At 42.4% G+C, this 21,469-nt stretch overlaps 2 protein-coding genes across 17 annotated transcripts in view; one reads left to right on the top strand and one right to left on the bottom strand.

The window, feature by feature from the left end:
- Window positions 1–14,104, top strand: part of ARMC2 (armadillo repeat containing 2) — a 69,368-nt gene extending 55,264 nt beyond the window's left edge. For 5 of the 7 annotated variants that reach the window (XM_071548863.1, XM_071548866.1, XM_071548865.1 and 2 more), the window contains 6 exons: window positions 855–1,179; window positions 2,591–2,713; window positions 4,536–4,649; window positions 6,013–6,145; window positions 8,353–8,510; window positions 13,138–14,104. In XM_071548863.1, coding sequence (XP_071404964.1) covers window positions 855–1,179; window positions 2,591–2,713; window positions 4,536–4,649; window positions 6,013–6,145; window positions 8,353–8,510; window positions 13,138–13,295 — 1,011 coding nt within the window. In that variant the 3' untranslated portion in view covers window positions 13,296–14,104. Of the gene's footprint in view, window positions 1–854; window positions 1,180–2,590; window positions 2,714–4,535; window positions 4,650–6,012; window positions 6,146–8,352; window positions 8,511–13,137 lie in introns of those variants that run through there. The other 2 variants (XM_071548867.1, XM_071548868.1) reach the window with 2 other exon arrangements.
- Window positions 14,105–17,932: 3,828 nt separating this feature from the next.
- The window catches only part of SESN1 (sestrin 1), a 78,715-nt gene continuing 75,178 nt past the window's right edge, over window positions 17,933–21,469 (bottom strand). For all 10 annotated transcript variants that reach the window (XM_071548870.1, XM_071548875.1, XM_071548874.1 and 7 more), the window contains 4 exons: window positions 21,262–21,374; window positions 20,942–21,132; window positions 20,584–20,728; window positions 17,933–19,042 (listed from right to left, as the gene is read on the bottom strand). In XM_071548870.1, coding sequence (XP_071404971.1) covers window positions 18,956–19,042; window positions 20,584–20,728; window positions 20,942–21,132; window positions 21,262–21,374 — 536 coding nt within the window. In that variant the 3' untranslated portion in view covers window positions 17,933–18,955. The remainder of the gene's footprint in view (window positions 19,043–20,583; window positions 20,729–20,941; window positions 21,133–21,261; window positions 21,375–21,469) is intronic.

A 21,469-nucleotide genomic window follows, 5' to 3' on the forward strand; every position in this document is an offset into this window, starting at 1 on the left:
GAGCATTATTGACAGATGTCACTGTGAATAGTGAAGTGCCTTTTTTTGTGGAGTGCCTGTTTTTGCTTCTTTTTCTGAAAGGGTTAAGTATGACCAAATGAATAATCCCTACTTCAACCTGAGTTCTTTAATCACTAAAATATGAGCTAGAACATACTGATGAATTTGACCTTTGGTGTTTACAAAAGGACAGAAAGGGGATCCCAATCACTGGGATTCTTGTAAAGTTGTAGAGGTGCCTATTTTTAAAGGAAGAAAGTGGAGGAACTGAAGAATAACAGACTGGTCAATTTAGATTGCATTTCTGGTAAAAATCTAGAACAAATAATTCAGCTATCTGTAAGCAATGGAAATTAACAACAAATTTACTAAGAACTAACATGGCTTTAACAGTAACAAATCCAGGGGAAGGAGTTTAACTTCTACAATGATTGCCAGGCCAAGAGGAGGGAAAGACTGTGGTCTTTGCCCATCACAGCTGACATTGCTTGCTTGAAAGATTAGTGAGCTCTGGCCCATATGATTATTCTAGTTATATAAAGTGCTGTTTCAAGACGTTTTAAGATTATCGTGGGCTTGGTAAAAATAGATGACCTATACTAAGTATATCCCATTAGTAATTACCCCAATGCTCTACTAATTCTGTCAGATGTTTTTGATTTGTTATGTGATTTGAGTTATGAAAATTGGTAGCATAAAAATTATTTTTAGGTGCTGTACCTGGAATTCCTTCAGTTGTTCTGAATGTGGTATTATCTGAATTGTGAAGCAAATGAATTATTGTCTTTTTTAAAGCAGCTAATATCTTCTGATGTTTTCCATGCAATGTGTTTTGTTTATTTGTTCTATTGCAGGATCTGGTTGTCCGTATCATCTTCATTCTTGGTAATCTAACAGCAAAGAATAACCAAGCCCGTGAGCAACTTTTTAAAGAAAATGGAAGTGTTAACACCTTGATATCATTATTCCAAACCTACTATGAACTTGATTTGAATGCACAGACATGGTACCATGATAGAGAAGGAGAAGGAAAAAAACACCTAAAGCAGTATCCTTCAGAAGCAGAAGATGTTCTGATAAAGCTGATAAGAGTGCTGGCCAATCTCTCCATTCATCCCAGTGTAGGAGCCGCCCTGGCAGCTGCTCATCGTGTTGTTGAATTACTTGTTACAGTACTAGGTAATAAAATCTATGTTGTGTTTGTTGTCTTTGTTCAGCCTGTAAGGAGAGTTTAGGATTTTTCACTGCAAAAAAAGCCAAAGTCAGTTTGCTGATATTCATAAACTGTTTTATGAAGAAGGCCTGTTTGGGACAGTTTTGATACTGACTTTTCAGTGTCTGGAGAAGGATGTAAAGTGCTCAATTCAGTGATCAGATTTGCAGATATGGTTGTGAGGGATAAGAAAACAAATTTTATTTTAAACACATCTCACTGGTAGTTCATATGTAAGGGAAGTTTGTTCTTATCAGGTGCTACATAGGTATGTTTGGTGGTGTTTGTTGTTTCAAAGATTTGCATTTTTTGTGACTGTTCCTGGGGAAGTACTCTCTTTGTTTTCTACACCCATAACTTTCAGCCTCCTCAAAGAACTTTCTCTTCTTTTTTCTTTTTTTCCCCAACCTTTTATCTCTTTCAGATGGAAGAGTGTCCCTCTCCCTCCAAATGGAGGCTTAGGACTGTAGTTCCTTTACCACATACTGGTCCTTTTGTAAATCTAATTACAGAGTAGGACTGGGTTTGTTCTCTCCATAACACAGTTTAGCAGTGACTAGATAAATCTCAAACAGCTCAGTATATTTTACTGTGTGGTGAGAATATTAAATATTATGTTAAGACAATCAACCTGATTATACACTATCTTAGCAGTGACGGGGGTTTAGAGAAGGTACACTCAAACTTCAGTCTGTCTCATGGGTTGAAACTGTCTTAATGTCTTAATCATTGTGTAACTGCTTTTCAGTTTCAAAAGCATCCCCTCTTCTTGAGGACTCTATCAGTCAGTTTACTACAAAATGTTCTCTCTCCTCATGAAGTTACCCCTCTTCTATTTCCTTCACTCTTGCTTTCTGAGGCCAGAAACCTCAGGTAAATCGGTATATACAACTTTCAGACTTACTGGTGGGATTTTCACTGGTTAATGTTCTGTCAGGAACTCTTAAGTAGAGAATCATTCAAATATTGTTAAAGTTTTTTTTCCAGGTTTTTTTTCAAAGTACCTGACATTTCAGTATAATAGTCAATATTTCTCTGTGTCTTTGACATAGCCCTGTGTCTCCATGTGGATTGTCCTATGTGCTGTCTTAAAATAGCAAATAGGATCTGTGAAATGCCTTAACTGACTAGATTTTAATCCATGTTTCCTTAGTCAGAGTGATTTCTGTAAATTAATAGTTGGAAAGAGTGTATTGCCATTTTTGCCTCAGGTGTTCCTGTTTGCTTCTGCCATGTTACTGAAGAATAGTAGTTGACTATAACAGTGGCCATGTAAACTATCATTCACTTTGCTTCTGATGTCTAGTGCACTGCTAAGTTAGACTCTTGTGCACATCTATCTACATATGCATGTTTGGGGTTTTTTTTAACTCTCAGAATACAAGTCCATCGATGACTGTGAAGAGTTGGTCATCAATGCTGCCACAGCAATCAACAATTTGTCCTACTACCAAGTGGACAGTTCTGTGGTTCAAGACAAGAAGCTGCACATTGCTGAAAGTAAGGTCTTTTAAAATGGTACTTTTTATAGCTTTTAGGGAGTGTTTGGCACAACAGAAAGTAGAGACAGTGTTTTGTGGTATAATGTTGCAGGAATGTAAAGCTCATAGGGCTAAATTCTTCTCATAAGGATTTCCCATTCTTTTGGAAAATAATTATATTACTTATATGAAAGTAGTTGGGTCATTGACAGAACCCCTTCTTTTCCTCCCCAAAGAAATTTGCCATATTGTTTTCTGTGTAGCAATTTTTGCTAGATTTACTCAAAATCCATATGCCTGAGCCAAAATAATCATGTGGCTTTTTTCTTCTAATCAGAGTATGGTAAGAGTTGGTTTTTTTCTTTTTAGTGCCTTCTGTACCTGCAAAATTTGATTTCTATCTGTTTCTGGCTTATATGTCCATTAAAAGTATTGTGTGGGGAGATTCTCTCCCCTCTGACAGTATGGACAGTAATCATTTAGTGATGTTTAGGAACTGCAACTGAGTTCTGGGGCTCGTTGTGTTAATGTTGTGCAGAAGGTAAAGTCTATTTCTTGCACACCTTTCTGTCTAAATTATCAAGACTTGGAGTTCTCACAACAGGTAGAACGAGGAGGAGGAAAAAATATCCTGTCTCCCTAGTGCCCTGATTGGTAGGTATTGTTTGTGCTCTAGGTAATAGTTCTGCTATTCAGTCACAACTCATTTTATCAATCTGCCTATAAGCAATCTGCCTCTTACTGCTGATCAGAAAATGTGGAAACAAATGAGTTCTCTACCTGTCCCATTTGCTCTCCCTCTTCTGTTTTCATTGTTAGCTTGTGGAGCTAGTCCCATCACCTTTCCCCTGCCTGAACTGGGGCAGAGTAAACCTTCTGATGGAAGAACAATGAGCTTTCTTCTCCAGGAGACGTTTTGAGAATACTTGCTGTTTGATACAAGTGGTGGTTCCCAAAGACAAAATCCAGTCATTTCAGATGTCTCTTTAAGACAAGTTCAAGGCATGTTCAATATTGCAACATTTGGAGACAGAAGTAATGGGAACGAAGCCAATCTCTTTTGTGTATTTATTTCCCTCACTTTTCTATGGTAGAAGGGTTAAGGGTTGATTTCTTTGAATCCTCTGTATGATGGACTGATTTCAGTGGTTTGCTTCATACTCACTGATAATGTAACTTGTGTACTGTCACTCCCTTGCGGTGCACCAAAATCCCCCATGATGGTAGCTCTTCCTAGGAAATGCTGATGGTCTCATTCTGCTGCTGAAGTTACAGACTAATTGTATGTGGAACTGCGAAGCAGGAAAGCAGCAAAGAAGTGGATACTTCAGAGTGAGACAATATTAAGAAGTGGCTCAGAGAAAACGTGTTTGCCTGTTACAGCAGCAGAGCTAATGTCAGAAAATAGTTTGAGTTTTAGAAGACATCCCACCATATGGCCATCTGTGCAGGATCTAAATCAAGTCCCTTATATAACAACAATGTTTTTTTTCTATTATGTCTTCCTAGATTTTCACATGAGCCTACTCAAAATGGCATAGCCAAACTGGCTCCCATTATTACAACTGTGCTTAGACTGTCTCCTTTACTCCTCATTGATTCTTTTGCATTCAGCCCCATATTGGAACTCCCTGTCTCATCTTCAAAGCCCTACACAATTTAATTCTTGCTCTCCCGTCAGCTCAGCCCCTTCACTGCCACCAGACAGGTAGACAACTGTTCCCGTTTCTTACAAGCAGCAACAACAACAAATGCGTTCTGATGTTCATTGATAAGGAGCCAAGCATGTATTTGTGGTATACAACTAATTGTTTTTATTTAATTTCTCTGCAAACCAATAGTGCTTTTGAAGCTGTTAATGAGCGACAATATGGATGGAGTTGTGGAGGCTGTCAGAGTCTTTGGCAATCTTTCCCGATATCCTGAGATCTGTGACTTCATCATGCAGAAAAAGAGTGAGTTACTTTTGCATTTGTTGGAGGCCTGTTTTTAAATGTCCATAGTTCTGAAAAGACTTAATAAGCTATCTCAGTCAGAAGGTAGGAGTAATCTTCCCTGATGTTTTACAACTTAGGCAAACGTCAGAATCCAATAGTAGTCATTATAAACACCATTTTATTTCAGTTTCATTAAAATGGAAATATTGGAGTAGGAAAAATATGCCATGGTGCTTTCACAAGAATTCTGTTTTTCCTAAAGATTCATATTTTGAAATTTCCCTTCACTAATAAAGCTTTCCAAATCCTATAGGTTAGTAATGATATGATAAAAAATGCAAACCCAACTAAATTCAAATTCATAATCACAGATTTTTTTATTCCTGTGTTCAACAGTTTGTTAGCACTTTGTAAGAGGCAGTTAAGATGTTTCACTGCCTCAACAAAGAGACCTCATATTTGCCTCTGGGTGAAGTAGGATACAAGTCTTCTCAAGTCCTATTGCTTTGGGTATCTAAAGAGCTTTGGGAAAAATGGCAACTCCTTGCTATCCACAGAAGGTGTGTCATCAGTTTAATTAGACACCCGTTCTCTGTAAAACTTTTTTTGTATCTACCTGTCAGTGCAGAAAGGTGATATGCCACAATATGCAACCCTTTATATCAAGTGTGGACATATCACCACTTTTGGAGGAAAAGGGAGAACTGAGACTTAGTAGCTAGTTGCTGGTGAACTGTCTTGGTCAAAGGACTGATTTTTCGAGCTCGGAGAGGGTGTGGTCGATGTGCGAAGCTCAGGAACAGCTGAGAGGCTGCCTCTCCATTAGGCAAGACTGACTCCCTGTCTAGGGTTGCCCACCACAGCACACCCAGTCAGTGCCAGCCGGTGCTGCGAGGCGCTGCCTGTCCAGCCTCTGCTCTTTGCCTGTCTCCCACAGGAGCCCCAGGCTGCTGCAGCTTCAGCTGCAGCCAGTGCAGTCTGGGTAACCCTGCCATCCCAGGGGGAGGAACAGTGCCAGATGCCAAATCCTAGCAGTTTCTTCTGGCTGTGCAATTGAAAGGAGGGTGATGCTTTTAAGAAATAAACTGCAATTCAGCTTGGTCAACTTCCTCTTCTGAATTGGATTTGCTCATTTCTTTGGTATATTTTTATAACTAGCACTTTTGTTTTGAAGAAAACTGATGTTCTGCTTGATATTACACTCTCAGTCATGCACCTGTTGTACAAATGTCACAGTAATATGCTGCAAGGCTAAGTTTTTGGGTGGGGTATCCTGCATTTGACTGCTTTTTAAGCATACGTATTTAATAAATGTGTTGTGATGCCACATGTATGAGAAGTCCACCTTCCCAGTAATATTATTTCCTTTTTTACAATCCAGTATACAAGTTCATGATTGCTTTGCTTGATTCTAAGAACCAAGATGTCTGTTTTTCTGCCTGTGGAGTTCTGCTCAATCTCACAGTAGATAAGAACAGACGAGGATTTCTGATGGAAGAAGGAGGCATTGGAAAGTAAGTTCCTGATTGTGCTTGCTTGGCACTTTTGAGTAGTTCGGCCAAAACGTTGCAAGTGGATTCATTTTACTGGGGGTATTAACTTGTAATAAAGATGCCAACATGAAAGATATTTGGCACCTAATGTTCATCAAGAAAGAGCCTTTCGTATGGGTTTTTTTGCAGAAGCATTAGAGTGGTTTAGCCTACTGTAAAGCCAAAACCCATGGAATAATCTCAAAAGGATCTTGCTGATATAGATAGAACAGAGGAGAGCACCAAGCTACAAAGGAACTAAGGCACAGCTTTGCAGCAGCTGCTTATGCTCAACTCAACTGGATCCTGTGTGGGCTACAGGGGATAGGCACCTTTAATGTGTATCTGGTGTAAATGTGAAGATTACTTTAGGAACTGTGATATCCCACATGGTGTCCCGAAATTTTTATAACTACTTAGTACTATAGGGAGAACTATCTGGTTGAGCCATGCTCAGCAGAGAGCAGCTCCTGCTCCCTGGGAGTTCAAGGTTAAGGCACTTGAATTGCAAGGGATATTAGATCTTGAAAAACCACTGTGGATGCAACACTTGTGGCTTTGATGTTCGGATAATAGCGGATCCAGCTTAATTGGAGCAACATGAAAGATCATGTTCCTGTGCTTGTAAAGCAGTTGGTCCAACCCACATTTATGGAACAATATGCCTGATTTTGAAATGCTTTCCTGTTCGTACATCGTATAATTACTGTTTTATACAGTGTAAACAATCCATAGTCTTCTCATCCTTCCTTTCCATGTTCTAGTTAGCTTACAATATAAAGCTGAAAACGGAGAATAAAAACAAGTTACAGGCAAATTGAATAATAAATGTGATACATAGAGTATTCTGTAGCATATAGAATCATGTTAATTTGGAGTTTTCTGTACTGTGTCTGAAAATTTGTGAAGGAAGGCAGGAAAAACAGTAACAGCTTAGGATAAATCTAGAGAACTTGGAAGTGATTTGATTGTTAGGGAGGTCTTCCTGAATGTGCCAAACCAGCTCTGTGGATTTTTGGAAATGAGGTTAATGTACCAATATGTAGTGTCCCTAAGAAAATAAGGAATTAGTCACATCAGAGTGTTAAACTTAAAAAATTTAGAGCAAGTTCTTCTGGCTTTTCATTAGATGCCTCCTGTTGTTCCACAACGAGTGCCTTCAGAGAGGAGAGAAAAAGCAAATCTTTTTGGTTGCTCTTCTGTTACTGCTGTTTTCAGCCATACCTGAATGTAACAGCTATCCTGTGTTCCCTTTACTAGCCAACAGATTATAAATCTCTCAGTGAAGTGGAGAAGTTGAGGGAAAGAGGGGTCGTAAGGTTGGAGAGGAGAGCAGGTTTGAAGGATTACTATTGGAGAGGTCACTTGGGACGACAGGTGACAAACTACATTCAGTGTGAACTCTGCTGTGTGGAAATGGGAACTCTGGGTAGCCACTGTGTCTAAACTGGTGCAGGCAGAAGACTTGCAGCTTAATTTTAGAGTACTGCTTATGATTTAGCCTGCATTTGGTATCTGCAAGCAAGACAGATTGGGAGAAAGATCTAGAACCTAGCGGCTCTTAATGAAACTGGCATTTTTTAAATTAATAAAACTAAGAGGAGTCACTTGGGAGTGCAGGCTGAGGAAATACAAGAAGGAGTGAGATCTGCAAAATCGTCAGACTTCACTGAACGTGAATTTAGATTTGGTTTTTTGTGAGATCATCTGATGTGTAATAAGTTGGATATTCTGACTGAAACTTCTTCTGCATTCACACCACCTTTTTCAGATGAATTCTTGGTGCCTGATAAAAGTTTGACTTGTATTGCAACCTCTGCTTTAATGGTAGTCACATATTTGAGACAGTCACAGATTGTAATGGAATTTTAGTGCCTTTGAAATGGTTACATTTATGATGTATGTCAGCAAAATTGGACAGTTGGGTTAAGAAGTTACAGGGGATGGACAGATGCAGACAGGCATTTGCACATACTTGTAGAGAAAAGGCATGTTCACATCCTTAGAGAACTATGCTGAATTAAAAGGTGGGAGTTACTGAGGAAGAAAGTAGCCTCTCTAAGTTTATTAACACAGAATTTTCCTGCAAACTTGCATGGAGTTTGCTTACATTTCTAGACTGCCAGATTTTGAAGGGCTTGGGAGAAAATGAGGTGGAGCAAACCACTGTTTTTGTTTGGTGCTGACAGGTTAGTTGACTGTTTGCAAGATTTTGGACCGGCAGACTGGCAGCTGGCTTGTTTGGTGTGCAAAACCCTGTGGAACTACAGTGAAAACAGCCCAAGTGCAGCCTCGTGCTTCGGAGAAGATACCGGCACATTGCTGGTGCTGCTGACATCACTCCTAGGTGAGATCCATATCCTTGGTCTCTTTTCCTCGGTAAAAGAAATGGAAGGAGCAAAATCAAAGCAGTATTAGTTTGGTTGGGAAGCCTGTCATGGGGCTTTAGGTGGTTGGCTGGTGTGGACGGTCCAGCAACACAGTGGTCTGCTGCCATTCAGCGCATTCCCTCAGAGCTTACAGATTGCCAAGGTGGAATTCTTCTCCCAGGCACTCAGCAATAGGACAAAGGGGCACGGGCTCAAGCTCTGCCAGGGGAAATTTAAGTTGGATATCAGAAAAAAATTCTTTCCAGAAAGAGTAATCAGGCATTGGAATGGCCTGCCCAGAGAGGTGGTGGATTCACCATCCCTGGAGGTTTTTAAACCGAGATTGGACATGGCACTGAGTGCCATGATCTGGTAAATGGACTGGAGTTGGACCAAGGGTTGGACTTGATGATCTTGGAGGTCTTTTCCAACCCAGTCGATTCTATGATTCTATGAATTGACTGCTGTCACTCCCCACTCTCGTTTGCCTACTTGGCATGCTCCTAATGCTTTTCACCAGCTGCCTTTTTGCCAGCTTAGGCCTTCAGTGCAAACCCAACTGGGTGTGGGTCCTTGTGGCCTCAGAGGACATTGCAGGTGTGGTGAGGAGCAGGGACTGATACATATGGTTCCTGCACTGTGCACACCAGACAGCACTGGGGAATATGGCTTTTACTCTCAGCCACAGAGCTGTGGGGTGCAGCAGGCTGAGCTTCCTGCTTGGCCACCCTTTCTTTCTCAGCATGGTCTCTTGTGGGCAAGGATGACATCCTGACAATTTCTCATCTGCACTCTAAAGCTAGGGAGGGTGTACTCGCTCCTCCACAAATGTAGGCTGAAAGATGAATATTAGGACCCTGATTCACTTACCCAGTTGGATTTTTTCATCTGAACCCTTACTTTTGCTTCAGATTTTACAGAGTTTAGTTGCTGTATAATAGTTCTATAGTCAGTATATGTAATTTTCCTCCTTTATTTTTTGAGCTCTGCTTTGCTTTTCATTTTAGTTTTGGGTAGGTCATTTGCAATTATCTTTTAAAAAAAAAGCTTTAAAATGTCAATGAAATTGAAGGAAACTAAGAAATTTTGATGTGGTTTTAATTGGAAGTTAACTAAAGATGCATGTGTGCTGTCAGACCCAGACAGAATGTGAGATCGCTGTGGTCTCTTTTGTTTGTAGGCATCAGAAAAGTGGGTGGATCTGTGAGGATTTTTTTCCAGTTACAGCAGAATTACTGATTTGCTGTTGTAATAATACCTTGTATTACATTCCTTGCTATAATAAACCACATCTTCATGTGAGCAGTAATTCCAACTATTTATCTGAAAATATCAGTGTTTGAAAGTTATTAGTGCACTTTTTACCATTCTGCAACAGAAGTGCAAACTTTCCAGCCACAATCATGCTTGAATTTTCTGGCATGCAGAAAGGAACATATTTCTTTTTTTAGAAAATTTGTATGTATTTTTTACTCTGCATTTAACCCTACTTATTCTAGCAATTGATTTGACTGTGGAGTCCAGGCTGGACAGTAATTGTGACTCTCATTAACAGATATAACTTTCAGGAGCTGGAAGTTCATGTGTGATTGCAATTGCAGTTACAATTGCAATTGTAATGCAACTATAATGACAATTAATTAAAAACACATCAGAATGAAGTCAGAAAGTTAGTCTTTCTTCACACTGTAGTCAGAAGAGTATCAGTAGAAGAGGCTCATTATTCACTGGATTTGGTTCCTCTGTGTGCAGAGCCAACAAATCTTAGTAATAGCAGCTGGCTAATCCTGTTCTACATTTTCCTCCTCCCATTGTATCCAGTAACAGCCTTGAACCGTCATTGCTCTTATTCTATCATTCAGGAAGCAGGAGGTAAGTGCTGACCGTCAGTGAACTTACTGAAGCGTCAGCACACCCTCAGAAAGCGGAAAAGTGGAGCATGGCACAGCAGACACCTCACTTCACCTGCTGTGCTTGGCCTCCTCCCCTTTATTTTTCCCTCCCGTACCTGGCACAAGATGACAAGACATATGAGAAAGCCCAAAAGGAAGTGGAAATAGCCTGAAAAGATGTTGGGCCCAAGAGAAAGAAAAACAAATGGTGCCTTTTGTCCAGCCTTTTTCCCTGCCTGATCCCAGGAGCCTCAGATGTAGTGGCACTGCTTTCCAGTGGCACTTGCCATTGATCTTCTTTCAGCTGCTCTTGAGTTTTATGTCACTTTACTGGCTTAGAGCTTCTGGACACTGATGTTCCCAGGCCCCTGGCAGCAGCTTTGCCTTGCTCCAGGCCCTCAAGAGCAGCAGTGGAGATGAGCCTCTGCCTTGAAAACATTCTTCTGTTTGGTCATTCAGTGACATCTCTTTTCTCCCTTGCTCTTTCCAAACTTTTTCTTCTGCTCACCTTTACCTCCAGTATCAATTTCAGGAGGTTATTTTGGAATTTGAGTGCATGTGAACTCTAACACTGCATGCTAGTAGCTTCCAGGGCGCCTGGCCCCTCTCTTGCCGGTGTTATAAGGACGGGTAGCCCTTGCAGACTGTTAGAACTTGCAGTCTTCAACTTCCCCCTTTTAGTGTGCATACCCAATGTGCTTGTCTTTTTCCTGGGCTTGCAGCCAGTTCATATGCTGCTTGGCCAGTACCCAATTTTCCTAGTTTTTGAGGAGAGTCGTGGGAAAATTAAATTATCTGAGGATGCACAGCTTGCATGTGGAACACTGATCCTTGCTGATCCACAGCGTTACTCATATTCTGTTTGGGAAATTTTTTGCTTCAGCTCAACACTTCAGTTTTGAACTGGTTCTGACCCTTGTTCTTGCAGTACTGGAATTCTTGACCTCAGTGATTCCATAAACATTCAATCAACTTCTGGGGGCCACAGCTGTCTAATAAAAGGGAGAAATGTTTCTTGCTCTATGTTAGAAGATAGTTAATTTGGGTAGAAAAATCAGGAGTAGGCAGAGCAATTCTCCGTGAAAACAAACCTCATAATCCCTTATCTTCCACTTCAGGATCTCTCACTTCTCTGCTGCTCAGAGTCATTTTAGGTATGTTGGGTTACTGTGCCATTGATAGGACAAGAGCTAACTGGCACAAGTTGCAATGAGAAAAAATTCCAATTAAACATTAGGAGAACAGATTTCCATCATGGCAGGGGTCAAGCACTGAAACAGCCTGCCAGAAAGGCTGTGGAATCTCCAGCCTTGGAAATGTTCAGTACTCAACAGTGAATGAACCAGAGCACCCTTACACATGGTGACTCTGCTCCAGAGGTTCTGTCCAATCTAAATTATCCTGTGACAACATCAAATACAGATCTAGTGTCTGAGGCTGAATTTTCTTTCTGATTACAGGTTTTCTTGAAAGAATGTGGGGTTTTTTATCTTATCATAGAAATGCTTTAACTGGCATCTCCTAATGCAGAACCCCTTTTGGAATCTATCTCCCAATTAATTTTGGTAGTTTAGAAACAGTGTAGTGGCACAGGAGTCAGGTCTGTTTGCAGTTGCCGGTAGCTTTTTAGGAACTGAAACCTGTCCCCATGCACAAGGAATGTCACTCCTTCCTTTACAGCTCTAGCAGCTCAGGTCATCTGCTCTGCACAGGCACCTTGGCATGCTTTTGGATGGGAATAGTTGCTGCTTGAGCATCTCTTTTCTACCCAGAGTTTATTTCAAAATGTGAGCAACTGCAGTCTCTTTTCTGCCCCATTGTCCTACCTGCTGTGACTGTGCAGTAAGCTCCCTGACAGTTATTCACTCATTTAACATGTTGTGAATCTGGTGCTCTTTCATAGTCTAGGCCACAGGTAAGTCACACTGCACATTTGGAGCAGGATTCCACCTTCATTTTAGATCCATTTATGGCCTAAAAAGTGTTAAATATCCTCCTGTTAAACAGTATGGAAACATTTGTTCAGCATTATCTATCAGTTGTGTTTGTGGATTCTTGATTCAGGAGAACACCTCTTGTTGCAAACTGATTTCTTTTTTCTCTAAGAGTTTTCTCTTTGCCACATCCAGTGCCGGGCAACATGGAAGGGGCATAATGAGTGATGACTTCCTTTAGTTCCTAACATTACTTGCCTTTATTAAAGACTGTTCTGTTGTTTTATTTATGAAATTTGTGAGGAAGGGAGGACATCTGTAACACAGTAACTAGTGTGCTTCAAGTTCCTTCAGTATGACAGTAGATAGAGTTTGGAAGTGTCCATGAACCAGACTGGCAGAGTGATTTGTGACAAGGAAAACGTAGTTGTAGTGAGATGAATGGATTCCTTACCTTAGCAAAATTGCTGTGGGTGCTGTTAAACCCCAGGCACTTTCCAGACTGATAGTCACAGTAAATGCTTGATCTTGGAGACAGGGTAGATACACCTGTGAGGTGTAGCTCCACCTGTGAGAAGAAGAGAAACTGCTTTTCCCTATTTTACTGACCTCGACATCCTTTATTTTCAATTCAATCTGTACCTCTCAGACAGTTACGCTTATCTTATTTCAAGTGCAGAGTTATTTTTAAGCCATCAGCTGTATGTGCTGTAGTCATAAAATACATAGATGGTTTTGTCTTTATTTGGAAGTGCTGACAATATTTCCCTTGATTACAGATGAAAAACTACCACTGGACTGCAGCCTCACCGGAGATGTAAGGGACTGTCACAAACTACACTGGGAAAGAGAGTTCAAACCTGTGGCAGAAAAACTTCTTGACAGAATTCAAAGCCATCACTCCTTTCTTCCAGCTGTGCCTATTCCTCTATTTTAGTCAGTCTTTTTTTTTCCTTTGGGGTGTATATTGTATAGCTTTATATTTCTACTATACTTGTCCATTGCCATTGGTAAGCAAGTTGGAGAGCATGGCTATTTAAAAAAGTCAGAAAAGCCTGACATTTATATACTAGATGCTGTCTTTTGAAAGGCTTGTATGAAATTTTTGTATATGAAACTACTTTTTACAATAGATTTGAGCTGATCAAGCAGCTGTTCAGTGTGATTTGTGTATTAATCCTGTAGTTTCTTGGCTGGGAAAATGAAACAAATGTATTTGCTGAACTTTCAATTTTTGAAACATAAATTAGCAGTGAGTACTAGGACCTCTGTGGTCCCAAAAATGCTGTACAGAAGAACATTACATGACAGGAGCCACACCTCACCTACAGACTTGGACACTGTTATGGGTTCACCTAGGTGGGCCTAAATTTGGGCTCTGGAGTTCGGACTAGGCCGAAGCTGTCAGCTGACTTGAGCTGGGCTGAGCTAACAGCTGACCTCTTCTAGCCAGTAATTTTGTATTCCATACCACATTATGACATCATCTCCAGGGAAGTAGGAACCAGTGTGGGAGTGGTTAAGGCAGTCGCTTCTCAGCCCTCCTCTTGGGAGGACGCACGATGCTGTCCCAGGGGGGAAGGAGCGGACCAGGCCCACCACTGGCTCACAGGGTATCTCAGGAAAGTAAAATGTGTTGTTCAGGGTCTCTCCTTTCTGCTTGAGTTTGTCTCCCTGGGGAATAAGTCTTTTCTTAAGTAATGTGTAGTTAAGACAGTAGAATTTGTGTGTTCGTTATGAAGTTGAGGTGGGGAACTTGTTGTTGCAGACTTGTGTGAGTGTATATTTGTACTCTCTTCTAATTGTCTCTTTCTTTCTGTAAAAATATATGTAGTTTTAGTATAAACACAGTTTGAAGTGTTTTCTTCTTTTCCCTCTCTTTTCCTCCCTTTCCCTGATGTTAGAAGGGAGGCTTTTCTCTCTGTGCTTTGGGTGAGTTGGCAGTTGCTTATCTCAAACCAAGACAGACACTTTATATGGAATTCTGTGACAGAGTAACCCGAATGCTGTTGTGACATCCTGTTCTGTTCCTTCATGAGCTTCACTCTTCAGATTGAATGCTGTCAGTGGTTGGGGAAAAGTCACTTCCCTTTCCTTTGGAGATCCCTGTTTCTTTTTCTGATACTGTGTGGCTGGGGTCTAGGCTGTCCCAGCTATCCCAGCTCCTGCCTTGGCACTTATGGGTGTAGGTCCAGCAATCTTGGTCTTTCTGGAATTGAGACTTCACATCCTAAGGCACTCATATCCCTGATGTCAGAGAAGATTTGCACTGGTCTGTTGTGTTCTTCAGTTGTACCTACACTCCCAGGAGCCACCTGCTGCCTCTGTTTCTCAGACTTCTGGCCAGTTGTCTCCCCTTGTGCCTGTGTCTCCATGCGTGGGGCAGAATAAGGCCTGTTCCTTCCTCCTCCTCCTGACTGCTGCTGGTTTGTTTTCACATGCTTTCAACACACAAAAGTCCCTGCTTGCAGCCCATACATTAGCTCAGTAGGCGCATGGCTGACCTCAGGCATTAACAGCCCAGTTGGCTACAGGGAGCTTTACAGACGTGACCTATTTCTCTCTTTTCTGACCTCAGATTGCTAAGAATAAGCTGCTGTGCCGGGCCGCCGGGCCCTGCGGGTCAGCAGCGTCCCGCTGTGCTGTGTGCAAGAGGCTCCAGCCTGGCAGTCCCTGCAGAGGCTGGAGGCATTTGTTGTTCCAAGGCAGCGATTCAGAGCTCCCTCAGTGGCACTGCTCTGCCATTGGTAGTGCCTAGGCCTCTGCTTCCAGGTGAGGAGAGGAAGCAAGGAAACTGGGAAGCAGAGCCATAGGAGAAGAGCTGGGAGACTTTTTTCCTAGTCTAGGCCCTTGCTTATACAGGGCAGGAGAGGAAAGGCTTCATGGTCCAGGTTTTGGGAATGGTGAGGAAGAAAAGTCAGTGAATTTAATGAAATTTGCTACATTCTTTGTGTCTGAGCGGCTCCATTATTGTGCTCAGAAAGGCTCAGCCCGACAGTGAATTGCTTTGGGATTGTGTGTGGCAGTCTCCATCGCTGCAGTCCACAGGCAAGAACTGCTCAGCAGTTCAGTGTGGTTTGGCTCCAACAACAGCTCTGCTGAGCTCAAAAATATCTCAATGATTATCCCTTCTTTTGCCATTTTAATTTTAGTTGAAGGGAAGATAAATGGCTCCATTTGTTTCTTGGAGAACAGAAAGGATTTGCTTTTGAGGACTATCAAAGAAAGGATGATGGGTAAGTACTCCCTGTGGGGAGGGAGCTGGAGGCATTTGTTCTTGGCATTCCCATCATGGCAAGGCAAGCAAACACTCAGTGTGCAGAGCAGGGTGAGGGGCAGTGGGACAGGCCTTGTGGCCAAGCCCTGGCAGCAGGTCTGATCAGAATGGACAAGTGCTGAGTCTCTGTCAGGCAGCCAAAACTGAGGGCTGGCCCGGGTCAAGGTGTTTAGGTAATGATGATTTGTGAAAATGAAACGCTAATTATGTCAAGTCATTGTGGCCCAAACTGTAACCTGGAGTGCTGTGTCCTGTAGCACAAGGGCAGTGCTGGGGATCCCACAGCGGGGAGTGAAGTTGGGGCAGTCGCTGTGTGTGAGCTCTGGCCTCTGCTTCGGGAGGAGGAGCCTTCAGAAGTGCTGGATCGAACAGAGGCAGCACAGGCCTCCAAACACCTACCAGCAAAGCCCAGCAGTGGCTCCCATGGAGCTGCATGGGCCTGTATCTTCTCTGGAACTTATGGCTAAGAAGTCCCAGAATGCTGAATTCCAGGTGCGTTCTTATGGCACCATCTACCATTTGGATATCTTTGCTACAAACCTCAGTGAAGCAGGTCTCTTGTGTGCAGGAGCCCATTCCTGTTTAGCAACACCTCCTTTTGGGGAGGGTTGTCAGTTCCACAGTTGAGGGCTGCGCTTCCAGCCACGGGCTGGGGCTCTTCAGGGGCTACCTGTGCCTGTCAGGGCTGACAGTGGAAGAGGGCAGTGCACACCGAGGTCAAGGCTGGGGCTGCCCCTCCTGCCCTGGCACTGCACACAGCTGCTGCTCAGGCAGCCAGCGCTGCTGCAATGGAGCATCTGTCAACTTGCCCATTGTCTTGTTTTTGAAGACTCACCCCACTGTCTCTGGCTGACACTTGACACTCACTCTGTCTTGACAAACAGCCTGGTTTGTTCTCTTCTACTTAGGACCACAAACCCCTCTGCGTTTTTTAATGGAAAATCCCCAGAAACATTCAGGCCCTTTCTCTGAAGTGTGCAGTTAGGGTTGCCTGCATGTTGTGGCTAGTGCTCTGATGGCAACTCTGACCTTATGCAGCCACTCACACACACATACGCTGCAGAATTTACTGACTGAAAAGGGAGAGGACATGGGGTGTGTCTGGAGAGCACTGGACGGAAATCACCAGATTAGGTTCCTTGGGAAAATGCATGTCTACCTTTGACCCCAAAAAGCAGCAGGAGACAGAGGTGCTGCAGAAACTCCATTCACAGACTTGAAAGGCACAGCTCTGCTGTACAATATGGCCTTAGACAGGAAAGTTTTGCTCTGTTTTTTGGAACATTAAAAATCCTGTAATTTCAGTTAAGAGGAAGCACCAGATGCTTCCTGTTAGTCACAATTTTTGACGGTTTATTAATCTTTCTCCCCTAGATCTTTTTAGATATTTTAGTTTCTTGAACTGTAAACTTAAAACTGTTCTCAGAATGTTCTGCAGTAACAGAAACCAGTCTGAGCTGAGACCCAGGCCAGAGGACAGAAATTAAACTGATTCTACTTGCGGGCTTGGGAAAATCCATTTCATAGAATCACAGAATATGCTGAGTTGGAAGGGACCCATCAGGATTATCGAGTGCTCCTCCTGGCCCTGCACAGGAGACCCCAAGAATCACACCATGTGCCTGAGAGAATTGTCTAAACACTTCCTGAACTCGGACACACTCTCCTGCCTTACAAACAAGGTGCCTCTACCTTCCTCTAAGCAGGCAGGCGATTCTACACTTGGACTATTAACTCTGGTTACAACCAGCTGTAGGAGTGTGTCCGAAAGAGTCTGTCACTCCCTTGTAGCAACCCCCCTCTCTGCTACCTCTTGCCATAAAATTCCTCCATCTGACTGCACAGACCTGACCACCCTTCTGGCAGTAGCCAATGAAACTCAGCAGCCTCATGTGGAACTAAATTCACTACTGGAGGATTTTAAAATCAGTTTAACTCTTAAAACTGTATTTAGAGCTAGTTATTGAAAATAAGTGATTGCATTAACATACTAATTATACTGTATCCTGTCAGAAAAGAGAAAACCTTATGTGAGAGAGTATTCCTGAACAGAGAATGGTGGACCATGGGAAGGGTGAAAACATCAGGACTATAGCAGAGGTTTTCCTACTGCAGTATTAAGGAAGATCTATGTTTTTAAACTTCCATTTTCTCCCATCATTTTAGGCTCAGCTGACAAATTCATGGCTTGTCATTTTAAGTATGTTTGCACAGTTACCATTTCAAACACTTTTAAATGGTCTTTGAACCAGTAAGGATAGAAGCTTAAAGTTAAACCACACAGACACACCAAGAGAAAAAGTTGTTACCTTTATTTCAAAAATACCAGTAATACTGACAAATTTAAAAAGCAATTCACACTCATACAAAAGTATTCATGTGTTCTCCAAAACCACTGTATATTAAACGTCAGCATTTTAATCATGTTTTGATTTACTAAAAATAGATGGTTTTTAGCCTAGTTATTTAAGCAACTGCAAAAATCAGTAAGACCAGCGTTGGGCATGTAATACAGTAGGACTGTTTGGCAGTCTAGAACAACATTCCCACACCTTGTCCTAGCTCCTTCTTAGTTCATCTGTGAAAGAGGACAAGAAGCTACTCGACACTTTGTGTAGGTAGATCTCTGAAAAGCTCTGAGGACTCCAGTCCTCTTTATTCCATAGGAAGACCATTGCACTTAGGAGCTCACGAAATAATGCTGAACAAATGTCCTGTAGCATTTTAAGGCTAAACTAGTTGAGAAAATTGACTGCTATCTTTCAAATTATCAGTGTGGACAGAAGAGGCTTAGTTCTGATTAAAAAGGGAATCTAAATAACAAGGCTTTGTTGAAACCACACACAGTAAAGGCTCAGACAATAGCAGTGCTCACTTTCACTTCTAGCTTAACTGGAACAGCCTGGGTCTGTTCACTCCATCTGCACAAATAGCAGCATCAAGATTTTCTAAAATTATTCTTGTAGGGAAAGCAAATGTCATCAAGTCCCACCTCTTTTGGCGCTCCACCTCCCGCAGTATTTGCCTTAACACAAGATCTATATGCCTATATTGCCACAAGTTCATAGAATGTCCCGTACTGTCTAAAGCCGAAATACCATGAGCAGGCAGCACTTCGCACAACCCTGTCTTTTCAACTGCCAAGCTTTCGCTGCTGAGTGGCAGCAATCATATTCCAAACATGGAAATAGCTGAAACTAAAGGAGTTATGGCACAATGGGCATCTTAACTTATAGCTACTGTTGGTCCTGAGGCTTCGTCTCTTCCTCTGCCACGCTGCAGCTGCAGAACATTCCAACGTCGACAGGCAGCCGGAGACATCAGGTCATATAGCGAGTAATAGCTCTCAGAGCATAAAGTAGTTCGGCTTGCATCCGAGCTTCTACCAGAAGCAAATTTACATGGACCTTCAGGAAAGAGAAGCCAAGCTTTAATGGTGTGCTCACAACAACGTGCTGCAGCAAAAGGAAGTCTGCAGGGCTGTGGTTTCGAGTCAGTGCTTGCAGCAGCAGCAGCAGCAGTGGGGGAGCACTGCCCCCGTGAGCCACCCACACCATCAGCTCTCGCCATGAAGCTCACTGAGGGAGGACAGAGTGAGTGGCACTGCAGCACAGGGTCACAGCTACACCCAAGCAGGGTTCCTAGGAAGAGGTAGTTACCCTTTAGTAGACCAGCTGCTTTAGCTGGAAAAACAGACAAGCTTTCAAGCACACAATCCCTTTTTCAGCAGCAGCAGCAGAATATGCATGGCTTGTTCAAATTGTGCTTAGTGAGGTTAACTGATTAAAGGCAAAAGGCAGGTGGTGCCTGTAGGGCAGAGGGGGATGTTAGCAAAGGCAGAGGTGATAAGGTCATTTGACCCTGCGGGAGGGACTGAGAGAGAGACACACAGGTAGTTATCACCAGAACAACACCAAGTGGTTAGCCAAGGCAAAGCACAAGGAAAACTAGTGCCACAAAACTGCTGTCTTTAGTGAAACACAGGTCTTCAGTGCTACTGAGTGTTCCCCAGCTCATCTCCTCAATGTGTTTAATGTATTTCTTTGAGGATCAGATCAGCAACCATGTGGCAGAGGGTGTGAGGAGTACTTTTCACTGACAGCAAGTGGCTGTGACTTTGCTCCGGCAGGTGAGGGCTGTGTGTGGTTTCATTTGCATGATTTCCGTGAGGATGGATAGTGACTGTTCAGTGACACATACATGCACTATCTCTGGATTTTGATGGCTATGGAGATGCAAAGTTTTGGCTTAAAAGAAGGATTTGTGTGCTTGAAAAGCTCATCTCTTAGTCTAACCAAATCATGGGTAGTGTTTTACTTGAACAACCTTAAATCATTGTAGTTACAGGACTCTGTTTTAAGTGGTTTAGCCTTTAAGACATCTTTGTTTCAGCATTGATTCTAAGTGAGGCCAAGAAATATTTTTCCAAAGAAAAACTGGAGAATGTAAACTTGATAGAGCAGAAAGCTGAGAGTTAACAGCAAAAAGGATTGGGAGGTGAAATTCAGACTATAATCCAGCAGCAGGGCTTCAGGCTTTACCACAAAGGAACTGCTTTGGGGCCATCAGTGCTTAAAGGACCAGGGGACTGCAAAGACCCTGGGCCAGAAGGCAACTGCCCTGTGTCTGAGGCTGAGGGATGGATGGCTCTCACATCAGTTCCCTGCCTCTCTGGGATACAAGCAGCACCCACTGCAGCTGAGGTGAATATGTCTAATCCCCCCATACTGCTCAGAGCTTGCACAGTCCATGTCAGCTGTTAGCTAGCAAACATGCAGTAGGATACGGAAAAGCATTTCAGCCTAGGAATACTGCACTTCCTAAAGAATTTACTGAGTGTGAGCAGAATGCCAGTACCATCAGCTACAGCTTCAGCGGTAGCTGTGGCTGTCAGGGGGGCACTGATCGGGGGCCCATGTCTGTCCCTCAGCACACACACAGACCGTACCTTCTCAGAGTGTTCAAACTGCCTCCAGAAGCTATCATACATTCTTTTTGTGGTCTTCTCAGGAGTGCAAACCACAGTCTTGATATAAACTTTAAAGCTGCGGTCCAACAACTGATTAATTTCACCATAGTCATAATCATCGTATCTGTTCGGAATTGAAAGAAAAACACTTTCATCTTCAAGAAGAAATTATTTCACTTGCATTGTTTCCAAGTTCCTATGGCAAAATAAGCTATTGGGTAATTTGTACCACTACCAGCTCTTCCCCATAAACACAAATATGATTAAAAATACACACATTTGCTTAAATAATAGCTCTGCTTTAATCTGAGAAAAAAACAAAAATAGTAAAACTGACCTTATTCCAAACATACAGTGAATATAGTTCCAAATAGCTCGTCTTAGCATTGAGGTATCCACATCTTTGTGCATGGCCATTGTGTTGTAAGTCAGATTATAAGCAATATGAAACTTCTCATCAAGTAGTTGTCCCACATCTGGGTAAAGACGATTAACCAAGGAATAGCCATGGTCTTCCCAGGAGTAATCCTTAGAATTAGTAAAAATGCAGAATGGAGAATGTCAGAAATGAAGTTCTGTAGACCCTGTGCTCTAACATAACTAGTCTGAGAGCAATTACGCACTAAATCTCTGGAGAACAGCCCCCATCCTTGTTACCTGGACACGAAAGGTGGGCACATGCATTCCGTGTCTGGAGAAGTCTTTGTATCCATAGCTGGTATCCTCAAAGTGACGAGACACATCTCTTGTTGCTGCAGATTCTTCATCTTCTGTTAATGTCAAACACAATTTCACATAATTTTGGTAAGAACAAACTAAAAGTGTACTAGCAGAACTCTTGCAGAAGAATGGGAGTCTCTGTTCT

This window comes from Pithys albifrons, chromosome 2 (assembly GCF_047495875.1).
Source record: "Pithys albifrons albifrons isolate INPA30051 chromosome 2, PitAlb_v1, whole genome shotgun sequence".
Lineage (NCBI taxonomy): Eukaryota > Metazoa > Chordata > Aves > Passeriformes > Thamnophilidae > Pithys > Pithys albifrons.